We start from the raw sequence: 14,670 nt of genomic DNA on the forward strand, positions 1-14,670 counted from the left end.
TCAAAAAGCTGTTTCTAAAAGGCTCATGAAGGCTTCCTGAGCATTAAACAGCTTTTATGAACATTTTCATTTTAATGTGATTGAGAAGTAAGTGGATTTACTTCCTGTTAAACAGACACAGGATTATAAAAATTAAGTGGCAAAGAGTTTGGCTGTTTACCTTTTGGACTTTTCTACTCTTTTTAGATAGGATCAGAAAACTGTAATAGGGCTTGTTACTACAATTATTGGCATATCAATCTGAAACTTCTGGCATTGAAGCTAAACTCCATCATTACTTTTTTTCTATCTTCTGTTAGGAAGATGCTTGCTATCCTAGACAGCTTTTTCAAAGCAAGATTCTAATATGTCTTTCCTGAAACTTCAGAAGGAATCCTTAAGTATTCTTTTAAAACAAAATAATTTATAAAATGTCACAAAGGTACAAATAAAATCAGAACTTCTAAAAAATTAAGCTAAAGAACAAACATGAAAGGCGTCACTAAGAAGAAAACAAAACTTGGGAGTCTCTTTATCTTTAAACAAAGTCATATCATCTCCTAAAATGGAAAAGTACTGGTGGGTACAATCCAAAATGTTATCTAATCCTTGATCACGAATATTAAGCTCTGGAATTTTATTCTTCTATTTGCGTATAAATGTGTCATGTATTACAGCAGTATAACATATGAACTCCAAAAATGAAGTTCTAATTTGAAAAACTTGTGTAAGAGAGGCTAGAAAATTGTTCAGCCATTCTGTGACTGCAGCTCCTTTAGACTTAATCCCCCCTGGTCTGGTGGAAAGCCTCAGCTCACAGAGCATCACTGTCTGCCTTTCTCATTGATTTCTTCTATACCATCGAAGCAGAAAAATTTGTGATATTATAGAATATCCTGGGTCAAAAGGCCTTTCTCTCCTGCCTGTGGCAAGCCTCATGTTGCATGGCAATGAAGGAGTAAAGAGAAAAGGGCAGAAAGATCAAGAAAGTAAAAAAAAAAAAAAAAAAAGAAAGTCCATTCCAAAAAGTCCAAAAAGTGTAACAACTAAAGGTGAGCTCAAGATTTGCTTCCAAGCAGCTCTATTCTGCTCTTGGGTAACTGCTGACTGCAACACCCAGTAGCTTTAAACAATCTGTCCTTGTAGAAAAGCAAGATCTAGTTTTTTGAATGTACACCAACGCCTGCTGCTTGTTCTGCAACTAAGCCAGTTAAAATGTGGCGAGGGTGGTTGAGCTGAGCCAGAACTCGTATTTTCGTTACATACAAAAGAAAAATATGAAGAAAAATGCTTAATGCTTAAGATGATGATGATGTTTAACATTATCATTATTATTGCATCCTGTTTAAGCTGTCCGAATATTTTCTGATCCGCTCCCACCATGCAGCTGTGCTACTTCAGCTCCTTATTTGTTCCCCTGGAATTTCACTTTCTCATTCCATGACCTTTATAAAAAGATTTACATAGTAAATACCTCTGCCAGCTTGATCCTTCGAAAACATCTGAACTATGTTAAAAAAAAAAAAAAAGGTATGATTTCTTTTACTAGGCGATAGAGATTGAAGTTTGTTTCCTCTTGCTTCTTTTTTTGTTTTGCTTTGGCCACTCGAAAGACTATTTCTGCTCACCTACAAGCCACTTCCTTTAGTATGTTTCCTGTCTACCCTGCCAATGACTCAGCTCTTATTTCTCTATCTAAATGTTAATGATTCCACTGGATCTCTTATTATAACTTGCCTCAAAGGATACCTTGAATATCGGTATGCTGGTGGAATATAATCAGTAAAATGAAAGATTCTCACCATGCCTATAACACATGTTCCTACCTTTCTCCACATTTAAAATAGTCAGCTTTCCATACGGACTAAACTGAAAATGTTTCCTCACTTCTCCCATGGAAAACTAACTCTGAAATAGCGAGTGCTACGTGTTTGACCAAAAGCGCGAAGTAAGAATGTTTCTGGACGAACATAAAGGTCAGTGGCAAAATAAAAAATGTAAACGACAGAGCACTAAAATGGCATTCACAAAGTCCCCAGAATGAATCAAGACTATGAATGACTGCTACACAAATACTTTCAGGATGAAATGCTGGAAAAGTCACAGCACTGATTAAGTTGCAAATGAGTAACAGTTCATTGTGGAGGCTGGTAAAAACTTGTAAAGCACATGTCAAGACAAAAACTCTTCTGTGGTATCCTTTATTTTTCCTGAGGGGTGGTTATTTTTTCTAGGGGTAGAGGTTGTTAATTCTTATAGGATATTAACAGAATTTCTAGTCCAAACTAAAAACTGGACGGCTAATTTTTTTTAAGGAGGACACAATGGCTTCACTTTTTTATTAAAAAAAAAAAAAGTTTGGGCTGGTTTTATGCTGTTTCTGGTTCAACGAAACCAATTTACTCAACTGAGTAAACCCCTATATGCAAACTGGGCTTCCCTTGATGGTAAAGAATCTGCCTGCAGTGAGGGAGACCTGTGTTTGATCCTTGGGTTGGGAAGATCCCCTAGAGAAGGGAAAAGCTACCCACTCCTGTATTCTGGCCTGGAGAATTCCATGGATTGTATAGTCCATGGGGTCACAAAGAGTTGGACACAACTGAGCGACTTTCACTTTCTATATGTAAACTAGAGCTTGATTATCAAAACCCCAAATCCTTAATATTTTAGCAATTTAAACCTGCTAGATATGATGGCAATGCAAATGTAAGCTGTTGTGACAGACTAATTGTAGTTGATTTAACACCGTCTGAAAGATTCAGTCCATTAGCTATGGTCACAGTTAATATTAGTTTACGGTGGTTTTTCAAAACTAGCCTCCTGGCAACAAGGGGGAAAACCTCACAAAGGTTCCTGCTACTTCCCATGACCAAGCCGATGGAAAAAAAACTGTAGACATACAAACTGAGTTCTGGAACACATGATAAAGTCTCATACATGTGTGTCATGACAGCAATGCAAACTGTGACCTCAAGATGCTCAGATGGTCATTTACAGTGGGTGATAGAGCTGGACTTTCTCATTCACTTGGTTCACAGGCAGAGGCAATAAACTAAATGGATATGAAAAATAAAGACGATCTCTCTACATTTGTAACTGATTTGTAATTACTACTATTATTACTAGTTATTATGTGCTTTGTCCCAGGCATTGTGCTAAGCACTGTTTATATATATTGAAACGTAATGACTTGATCCGTGAAATAAGTCTATGAGGTAGTGCTTTTATTATTCTCGTTTTATAGATGAGGAAACAGAGAGACTGAGCAATTTGCTTGTAGAGCAAGCAGTGAATTAAACTCATGTCCTCTGGTTAGGGAGCCTTCCCTCAACATTGTTACCAAAGCCCCACCTGAATGTTTTTAACCACAGGGCATCCTGCATTCAGCAAAGCAGATCCATAAAACCCCCATTCCCTACAAATAACTAAACAAACATGCCAATAAATAAAAATACATAAGAGCTCTTATGAGATATCCCTAAGTACCTTTGCCCATCCATTACTTCTCATTCACATCAAAAAAATGTTAATAATAATTTTAGAAAGATCATTTTATGTTAAAAAGAGACTGAAAGGAAGATGCTTAAGAGAGGAAGAGTAGAACTGTGGAGAATTCAAACCAGCTTACTACTGCTATCTGCTTCTGTTGTCAACTTTCTGCGACGCAAAATCCTTTCTAACTCAGTTTCACTGTTTTCAATGTGAAGGGATTTTAAGCTTCTTGAACTAGTGGATTTGTTAAGTGTCCCCTAAAGTGAAAACAAAACAAAAACAAAAAGGTTAATGTCTTAATACAATACACAAAAGAATATAAAAGTCAAACCACCAAAACATTACCAGATTTGAATGGAATTAGGAACTAAAAATGAATTTGCTTGTATGTATTTTTAATGTACACATCTTTAACAACACATAGTGTTGGATCATTTAAGAAGACGCTACTGATGATGTAAGATGTCGAGCTTTCATATCAAAAGAACGGCACAAGAACACCTCTCGATGGGCTAACTATATGAAATTCAGTGGTGGGAAGGTACTTGCACATTGATGATTAAGATTCTGATGTGTGTTGATCGACCACGTGGAGAAGAGAACGGATATACTGAACTCACCTGAGAAGTTTATCTTGATATGGCAGCCACGAGTTATTGAACCCATATCCTTGCGGCACTGAAATATGTGGCTGATTCTTCAGAGAATGACCCTGGCTGCACACCTGGTGATAATGGTGTCACGCTGCCAAAGGAGGCACAAAGTGCTCTCCGGTGGCTTACCCAAGGAAGTGCTGCACTGAACACACCACGACTTCATTGTGCAAGAGGAAAGGTCATAATCATACAGGGAGGCAAGGAACGGCCGGCACCGCCATGCCACACTGCTCAACGGAGGAGGTGGGGAATGTATCAGTTAGGACCCAGAAGACGCTGAAGGAAAAACAAGACAAGGACGCCACAGAGCTAGGCTCCTGCTGAAAGCAGTGCTGACTTTCAAGAGGACTGAGAGAGACCTAGGGAGTGCTTCCCTGCCCTGCCTCCTCCAGGAAGTACAGAGGACAGTTATGGTTTTCTGGCCCCATTACTGGTCAAGTGTTTGTACAGAGCACTGGGTGACGCACTTCTCAGATTTAAGGGTAAGGATTGAGCATCCCACCACTACAAGTGGTCCATTTTCTTTTCTAAGAAATGCCCATTATTTTTTCAAAATAGCCCTCCTCAGCTGTGCCACAGGCTTGTGGGGGAGTGGGGATTTATAAAAAAACAAACAAACAAAAAAACAGTTGAACCACAATCTTCTGATCAGAGAAAATCAGAACCTCAAGTCAGGTATAACTTTCCAGACTTCATGGCAGAGTTGGAAAGCAGCCTTTGTCCACCAAGGCTAATAGGCCAGCCTTTGTCATCTCAGCTCACTGTGGGTTTGCCTTAATCCTGCTCCCTGCCCCCTGCCAACTTCCTGAAGGATTCTAGGAATCCTACTGGCTAAAATGGTAACTCATGTTTCTTCTTTAGCCTATAAAACAGAAAAAGTAGCTTGTAAAATTAGGTAGTTGCAAATCTCACATGATATAGGTTATTTACTATGATGTTTTGTTTACAAAGGTGTTTTTCTCCACCTAACAACACAAAGTTACAGAAAAGCAGTCTGTTGTCACAGGAAATTGATAAGATTAGGAGATTATAGTCTTCTGCTGTTTGGCTAGCTAACCAAAACTGATGTGTAAAATACATAAGGCTCACATTTTAATCAGGCATCTAACATTTTCCCTCTGGAAGAACCTCTTTCTCCTCTTGATTTATTGCAAAAATTCATAAAATACATTAAAGGAAAATCATATTACATGTAACACTATAATTATTTTATAATTTTTAAAAATCAGATAATTTTATTTAACTGTTAATGAGGATCTATACCCACTCATTGAAGAGTTACACAGTAAGGCAGGATTGACACTGATAAAGTAATGAAAACAGAACTAAAACCAACTGAGATAAAATTTTTTTAATGTATTAGAAAAAATATTCCCAAATCATTTGTGCTGAAAATTTTTAAAAAGTTGTACCATTTATAAACAGAAAAATTCACGGCCATTACTATTAAAATCACTCATAAAACTATGAGTGATATCCAATTTGATATTCAAATTATTTGAATATCAAGGACATTCTGCATGCTATTTCCAATGGCTGGAGTTAATTCAAGAAAAAGTTATGTGTCTGTGTATGTACATGTACATACCCATACACTGTCCAGGGACATCTTTTATTGAAGAATTTATCTTTCACAATGTTCTCTATTTTTGTTTGGATAAAAGCATTATTTCCCCAAACTCCTGACTGTGGCGAGCTACCCTCTCATCACACCTGATACTTGAAGGAATCCATTTTCCAAGTTCTAATCCCTGAATTCCCAACTTCTTTCTCCATTCACTGACTGAGATGGTTGATTCAGTTAATATCTGAGCAAACTTTAAATATGGAGGCAATTCTGGAGGAAAGGTTTCTGCACTGATCTCAACCGACATGATCCAGGAGCTCAGCTAATAAAGTATTGAGATTGTCTTAATTATCTATTTATATTATAATCATAAAATTAGAGAATCAGAAATTACCACGTGGTACATACAATTCCTTCACAGAGAAAAGAATCCCTAGGGGTTTGGGGCCAGGTCCCACAGTAAGTGGGTAATAGGGCTGAACCTTGAACTTGGCTTTTCTAATTTCTAGAACAGTATTCTGTTTCTACTTCAAGCCACTTTCATCATTTACCAGTTTTAACATATTACTGACTGGGAGATTTTGCAAAAATTAATGCCAGTGGCCAGTGATTTGTTATGTAAGTGAACACTGAAACATCTCTAGTCAATAAATTGTTAATCTTCATGTTAGTTAAACATTCATAAAACTGACAAATCTAATTGTCAGGGAGTAATTTGACATAAACTCATAATGTTCAAAAAGACCTAAAAGAGAATTTTTTAAAAGCTGGTTTTGTCTCTTTGATTTAGAGGCAACTGAACTTGAGAGGAGACTTTCAGATTAATTTCTACTGATTCATTCTTTGGAAGTCATCATTTTCACTTAAGAGTGGCTTTTAAATGGCTGGGGTGGCTCCAGAGATTTCCAAAACCCTTGTGTGACTATGAGAAGTGAACTGTATATATTTCTATCCACGGACTATACAACTTTAAAAATTAAGTGCAAACAGACTTGGAAAAGTAAGTTCAGTCGACACTGAGACTTTTAAAAGTTGACCTGAAAAGTGTACAAAAGAGTGAGGTTTTCCAGCTCCACAAAACATGAGATGTGTTTTTCACCCATGTGCTAAGTTTCAGCAGTAGGCTTACAACTCAGGTCACTTTCATTTCAGCAAAAACACCTGAACACTGAGCTCATTCTTGGTTTCTGTTCAGGAACAGAACTGAACCCAGCGCTTCTGGGTTTCTTGGTATCTCTTGGTACCAGTGCTCACTTTCCACTTCAGTCCACAATCGGCAGACTTTTCATGTTCTTTTCATGCTTGTTTCTCACATGCCACAACTGTGAGGTTGGTGGAACTAACTCCTAATAGTCTGAACTCCAGCAGGAAGCACCAACAGAGCCCCACCTGATGGGGCGGGGCGGAGGGGGGGCCCTTCGTTTCTGTCCTAAAAGAAGTTGTATGGTATCTTGGCTCAAGGTGACTAGGAGCTCCAAGTGATCCATCAGCCCTCAAAGACAGCTTCTATAGTGATAGTGCAAAGTTGCCATTTGGGCAGAGGAAAATAGGGGAGGGCATCTTGAGTTCCACTTCTTAAAAATGTAAGGAAAAGAATAACAGCTGTTAGCGATACACATTAATACCACGTAAGGAAGGCAAATCTAATGATAAATCCAGGGCAAAAGAGGATGGGGGCAACCTGCAGAAAAGAAAGATGTTTTGACAGTTTTTATAATTTGCAAATTATTCCACAAAAATCTGTTCATGAATTTCTCTCCTTGAAGTGGCACAAAACTATAGTGAGTATGAGTGTCTAGTGAACATGACCGTTAAAAGCAATGCTGTGATTCAATAAACTTGCTACCATCCAGCATTATCAGGAAGTGGGATAGCTTGGGTAATCAAATATCACGTGTCTCATGTCGATGACTGATTTTTCCAATAAACCTAATTTTAACAACAAACTGAGTGCAGTTTACCTTTTCACTGAGGATCAGAACTATAACCCTAGAACCTCAGAATGCCCTGAGGGCATCTTTATGAACAAGAATTAACAGTATAATGTAGAGACAACAAAGAAGACCATCATAGGGCATCCTCCTTACCAGAACACTGGATAACAAAATGTTCTCACCAAAGAAACCATTAGATAATAACCGCCTAGCTTTTCAAAGATTTTAATACTTTATTCTGCAGGGAGGCCACCACTGCTAAGCCAGTGTTGCATACCTCTCATGAGTACTAATTCCACTCACCTAAAAACTACAGCAAACTAATTAAGCCATTCTGAGTTAAGTCTACTGTTTCATGCTTGATGAAAATAATTTTGTTTACCACAATTATGTGGATGTCTGCATGCAATGCATAATTAGCACAGTAACAACAAACATGGGAATATTAGCGCTGTACCTCCGCCCCCATGTTTGTTGACTTACTGTGCATAATAACTGGTATTGAGACTGTAACGGGATCTGAGAATAGAGCTCTTAGCATCTGAAACATTTTCTAAGTGAGGCGTTTGTCTCTGACAGAAACTGTTGGACAGGACAGTATTCATTTATTCTGTTGGCAAAAGCTCAGACTTTGGAAAGAAGAAATATGACTAGAGATGGGCATTAAGCATGTTCTCCAATGGGTGTGAATTACTTTCAGAGAATGAAATCAGTAACGTAAAGAAAGGAACTTTTATTTTATTTTTCAATTTACGATCAAATGCCTTTTTTTAAACTGTGAGGGAAGCAGACTGTGACTCTGATGCTGACACATTTGGGTAGAAGCTCAGATTTATATCTAGGTGCCAAGAATTCTGCTTTCAGTCTCCAAAGCTACCGTTCATGTGAGATACTACTACACAATAAACTGTTATTTTCTACCATACTTATTGTGGATTTACTTATAAATAAACCTACTATAATCTATATAGAGATTTACTTATAAGATTATCTACTATATTTATAAGTCATCTATCTACTATATTTATAATATATATACTATATTTTTGATATCAGTAAGCATCTGCTGATTCTCCCATCTGGCCAGACACTTTATCTTCATGCTGCAATGCAAGGATTGGAGGTCAAGAACAGGAGACAATGATTTGGGGGGAAGGGAACCCATCCTTTTAGAACAGAAAGAGCAGAGTACTGACACATTATTAACACACCCAATGCAGGAGTCCACAGCACAATCGAGCAAACTATCACAAGTAATGGGGCTTCTTGGAAAACGGAACTAAAATATATCAAAACCAATTATTCATCAAAATAGAGTTTAAAAATATTCCTCCATTTTCCCATTAACTAACTGAGATCTATTCTTACCAGCATTCCTTTTAGTTCATTCACTGCACTTTCAGAGCCTTTTGCAGATTCCGGCTACAATTTTAAAAAGAAGAAAAACAACTGAGTAATTCGGTTTTAAAATACCAAACAAAATTTTTACATGGCAAAGTGTTGGTAACTTATATTATATTGACTATGTGTTTTAATAATTAGGTTGATGTCTAACAGTTAGGAAAAAATATTAGACATGTTAGTGCTCCCAAGGGCGCAGTTAAACAGAAAATTAGAGGCGCTAGTCAAAGCATAAGGACTCGAGCCACTATTCGTCTACATGTTTTGTTACTTCTTGTTATCATCACATAAAGAAACGATTTGGTAAACGTTAAATTTCGAAGATTTAATTCCAAATGATTCAGAACATTTTACAACAAACTTTGCTCCACTCTCATTGCTGGACTTGAGCCAGCAAGGGAGGACCAGAAAAGTAGCAGTGCAGAGCAGAAAGCAAGCGACAGGGCAGAAAACCTCTCAGCTCCATCAGCTCCAGGCGAGGCCAGCTCACAGAGGCCTGGGAGGTCTCATCTCACCAATTTCGTAACAGGGATCAGCAAAGAACCCAGATTATAGGAGAACGTTAGCATCACTGGCTCTCAAAGCAGTAAAAGACCTCAGAGCATGTGTAGTCCAAGCACTTCACCTTTTTTTAAAAAATATTTATTTGTTTATTTGGCTGTGCCAGGTCTTTGCTGTAGCATGTGGGATCTAGCTCCCTGACCAGGGATCGAACCCAGGCCCCCTGCATTGGAGGTGTGGAGTCTTAGCCACGGACCACCAGGGGAAGTCCCTACTTCATCTTATTTATGAGGAAAGTTTCATCTTGAGGAATTCTGTATTTGAGGCAGGTGTCTTGATGACAAGTCCAGCTCTCATCTGGCAACACCCTGAATAAAATCATTTGAAATGAAGTTCTGGTTAACAGTTGCCTGCCCCACCATACCTAACAGTTTCTGTGGACCGCTCAACTGATTTAACAGAAGGAAAATTTGTTCATGAGGCCCTCAATGAAAAGACTGGAAAAAAAAAAAAAGAAATCTCTGATTTTCCTTATACCACTTCCTTTCACAAAGGATAGAGGTAAAGAGCAAACCTGCAAGTCACAGTGAAAGGGATCCCTCAGGCCTCTCATTCCTAGAAAAGAGGCCAAGCTAATCTTGCATCAAGAAATGGGAGGTGATTCATTGCAACCTATAATCCTTTCCTCTCAAAAGGTAATAAAAGAATAAGGTCCTATTCCAAGTTTTTAAAATTGTACAGTCAGAAAAAGTGTTTGGGGGCTGGTTTGCTCATCATGTACAAATTAGACTAAGGCATCCAATTTTCAGAGCCTCAGTTTTCTGTGACGTATACATGCCATCGGTGCCAGTCAAAAGCTCTAAGACACTCATTTTAACCACACCAGCACCACCAACAGCATCAAGGAATTCAGTAATGTGCAGTTAAATGAGTACCCTCAAGGCAGGCCTGACTTGCAGGTAAACTGTTTGGTGAGAAGTTACGACTTTTGAACAAATGCCCTGGCTACAGGCATACTCAAAGGTGCTGCTATGCCATTCAAGTTGCCCTCTGACTGCACAAGCTTTCTAAAGCTTGGACTGCATACTCTCACGACTGGTGACATATCAGGGAAGCACTGATGGTTCTGGGGCAAGAAGTGTGGACTGCGGCATGCGGTGACCATTTGTTTTAAAGGTTACAGACCAGGGCATTCAGCACTATATCTACATAGTTTAATGATTACCAGCAAAAAAAAAAAAAAAAAAAAACAGTTGTCCACTGATCCTTGTTCAGGTGCTTTCCAGATTTTGAATTGACATTAAATAATGTGTAACTGTTGAAAGAGCCACGGCATGAAAGAAAAAGGACACAGTGATATTCTGAAAATGAAAGTACATACAGAACACTGATTGCTTACGATTTAAGAAGTTTTCAACATTTTTCTAATTTTGTTTCTTTTATGACACTGCATTTTTCCTCTAGTAATAATTTGGGTTTGCTATTCTTTCCCAAATAGCTGTGACATGAAAGCCATAAAAATGTATTCTCTTTCTAAGGTTCTACTTAGACCCTGCATTTTAAAGTGTTTTCACATTTTATTCCATTTGACCCTGCTGACAACTGTGTGAGTCACAGATGGTATTCCAAGCAGAAGAAGCCTGGGAAGCTGGGTGACTCACGTGCAAGTACCCAACTCCAACAACAGTGTTCTTCACTCACTAGACACTGGCACTGGGTGCTTACACACTCAGCTTCTCGTCGCTTTCAGAGCACCAGCATAGGACTGAATTACTCTCCATAGCTGGCTGAAGCTGCACGAGATGTAAATCCTCTCTTGGAATGAAATATTCATTCCCTCTGCCCAGCCCCCTCCCCGTGGACCGCCCACACCATGGCTATTTCTGCCTTGCCCAGCGATCTTGTCTGCTGGTGACAAAGAGGGAACTTTAAAAGCCCAGCAGAATTTCTAATGAACAGTCATGACACTCGAGAACACTGAAGCAGCTGAAGAGGAGGCATCCTTGAGAGTGAGAAAGAACCACAAAGTTCAGTTTAAAAGAAGAGGAAGAGGAAAGAGAACTTTGCTAATACCTTATTTGAGTGAGGAAAGAAAAAAAAATTTTTCAAGAAAAATGTCAAAAGCTCTATGACTGGGTCTATTTGAATAGGACAGACATACAGGGGACGGGAAAAGTTCTGAATTAGACGCTGGGTGCTTGCATAGTCCTGGAGCTTGATTGGGTCTATTTGAATAGGACAGACATACAGGGGACGGGAAAAGTTCTGAATTAGACGCTGAGTGCTTGCACAGTCCTGGAGCTCACTGTGGTCTAGTTTAGAATATATAGATTTATAATGAGTTTCTCCTTGAAGTGACCTGGAGTGGGTTTGTGAAATTAATGAGGACAATCTTCTAAACCTATTTTTCAAAAGCTGCCTGAGGTCTGTTCTGATATTATTATCCTCAACACACTGAAAAGAAGCCCCAGGAAGGCAAGAATCTTTGTCTCTTGTTTACCGTTTTATTCCCAGTGCCTAAGATAGTACCTGGCACATAGCAGATACTCAATAAATATTTGTTGTATTATACTGTCTCTTTCAAGTAGACGGTAGCACCCTGCAATCACAGGACTTTGGGGTTGGCCAAAAGTTCATCTGGGTTTCCCGTAAGAGCTTATAGGAAATCTAAACGAACTTTCTGGCCAACCCCATACTTCCTGGAGTGTCCGAGGTTTACCATGAGTCAAACAGAGTCCTCCCAAAACGTGCTTTCATGGAAGCAAATGTTTTTATGACACATTATCCTTAACCTCAGATTTGACAGTCAATTCTGATGTAGCTTTCATCAAATTTTACATTTGAAAAAAGGGGGTACATCAAGGGGGAAAAGCATCTAGTCATTCCATACCTTTGCACTGGGCCTAGCTGTCTGATTAACCGGTCTGAGATGAACACCCTTTTTGATTCTGTCCATCATCTCTTCAACCGCTTGCCGCTTCAGGTCTGTGACTTCTTCAGCTATTCAAAAAACATACACGTAAATCATCTTATGTTACAAGAAAACAACTACTTCCTGCTTCTGGGGATTTGGAAAGATTGTAATTAACTATGTAATTAACCACAGTCATTTTTCAGACAGAGTCACAAAACACCAATAATTTACTAAGGTTAACAGCTCCCAGGTAGCAGTATGTTTTCAATAAAAAACCTTTTAATAAGCAGTTTGCTTTGAGAAATAAGAGTTATAAAACTTAAGGTCTAATTTTTAGCCTGGAAATCAATATTGGCTCATTTACGTTAAACAAAGCCGATTTTGTTCCACTTTGTCAACGTAATAATAGACCTGGATCTCTCCAGGTACTCAAAAATCCAATTTTGTACCTAACTCCAAATAATCATTCACCTTTGCCTCAGAGATATTTTTGTAATTTGTAGTATAACCTATGTAAAAGAAATTAGCCCAAAGCAGGAATAATCATCGAAAAGCCCTTTAGAAAATAAAGGATCAAAGAGATCTTTTTACCTGTTGGAAGAAATCCACAGTCAGAAGATGAGCAGCAAATAGATAAAATCTATTTTTAAACTGTCATCTTTTGTTTAGAAATCACATGGGAAGGAAACATTTAAACAAACCTTTTCAAGTCTTTTAAAACTGTCAAAGAAATGTGAAATGTAAATGTGAAAGAAAACATACATACAGAAATGACTGCAACTAAGTAATTAAATTTGATAAAAATAATTCAGGGTCTATAGTTTAATCTTTATACTCTTTTGCTGCAAAAACAATAAAGCTGTGGAAAAATGTATCAAATAGATAAATACAACTGAGATGAACTAAGACTTGTTTGTCAGAATAGTGAAATTTGTCTCTTGCAGGACAGCTTGACCAAAAGCACTGAATCATTTTGGAACATTTATCACTATTCATGCAGCTCTAGATGTGTTTATCTGTAGCTAAATCATTGCATCCACTACATTTAAGTTTAAATATCTCACAAAGACCCTCCAATTAGCAACTTGAATGGACTCCACACTGTGGGGCAGTCATATGGTGGACACCCAGCAAGTATCTACCTATTGACGGACTTGCCAAAAGTTCAGGCTTCAAATGGCCTCCATAGCTTTACTATTTGAGCAGAAATAATTACACCTCAAAAGGATGGCTTCTAAATGTAGGCAATCACAATTACTTATATATCCCTCAGCTAATTCACAGCGGTGTCAGGCTTTGTGCTAAGGAGGCCTAAATCATGGCTTCTTTTACTGCTACATGGCAGACTTCACTCTAACTCAGAGGAGCTACTCCTCTTACCCAGGCTGGTGGAAGAGGAGGGTGGGAGCGACATAGAGAATGCAGAAGGATTCATCATCCTTTATTCTGCAATATCACAGTGACTGGATCACAGCTACATCCACCACCTAGGTTTTCTCAAATAGTGTTTGGGCATCCTCATAAGCCACTGAAAAGCTGGGAATTCAAATTTCTCAGTATCCAAACAGCATTTTACAGTTCTAGAAGTCAAAAACATATCTTTTGCCAGACAACATGGGAGACATGGCACCAAAGTGAGAACGCATCCACCAACAGATGGATGACAAAACTGCAGACGGATCAACTATGTGCCCTCAAGCAGTATATTCTAGGACCACCTCTGCTGATGGCTCACGAACATCAACAAGGGGACAGACAAAAAAATTACTATGAACAGAAATTCGTCCATTCACTCACTCATTCACCAACTCCCTCATTCACTATCTAAATACCTAATGCACATCACACAGTGCTTTTGCTGACCCTTTTCAGAAAGAGAGGAAGTAAGACCCAGATCTGTCATTCAAGCACCTGGTGTGGGTATGGAATTTATTCCTGGGAATTAAAAAAATAAAAGTCTTCAAAACACATCTGATTTTCAGAAAGGCTGCCATTTTGAGTAAGACTTGGGAAGAGCCGCACGGCAACGGGAACACCGCCTACAAACAGATTAGCACTCTGTAAGGAATGATTGAAACCCAATTAAATGCACCATACAAAAACTAATTAAGGCAGACAGATGGAGAATTATGGTCAACACCATTCAGATCTGCTGCAGCATCTAACATAGCAGGAATTTAAAGTAGTTTCTTATTTTTGCTTGCCAGAATCATAGTGATAATTCAG

The 14,670-nt window shown here is 38.5% G+C and overlaps 1 protein-coding gene across 1 annotated transcript in view; it reads right to left on the reverse strand.

The window, feature by feature from the left end:
• The window catches only part of SHTN1 (shootin 1), a 111,444-nt gene that overhangs the window by 18,641 nt on the left and 78,133 nt on the right, over positions 1 to 14,670 (reverse strand). The window contains exons 13-15 of the mRNA XM_068961413.1: positions 12,421 to 12,530; positions 8,997 to 9,050; positions 3,608 to 3,728 (exon numbers count right to left, since the gene is read on the reverse strand). Of these exons, the coding sequence (XP_068817514.1) occupies positions 3,608 to 3,728; positions 8,997 to 9,050; positions 12,421 to 12,530 (285 nt within the window). The remainder of the gene's footprint in view (positions 1 to 3,607; positions 3,729 to 8,996; positions 9,051 to 12,420; positions 12,531 to 14,670) is intronic.

Source organism: Capricornis sumatraensis, chromosome 23 (assembly GCF_032405125.1).
Source record: "Capricornis sumatraensis isolate serow.1 chromosome 23, serow.2, whole genome shotgun sequence".
Taxonomy (NCBI): Eukaryota; Metazoa; Chordata; class Mammalia; order Artiodactyla; family Bovidae; genus Capricornis; species Capricornis sumatraensis.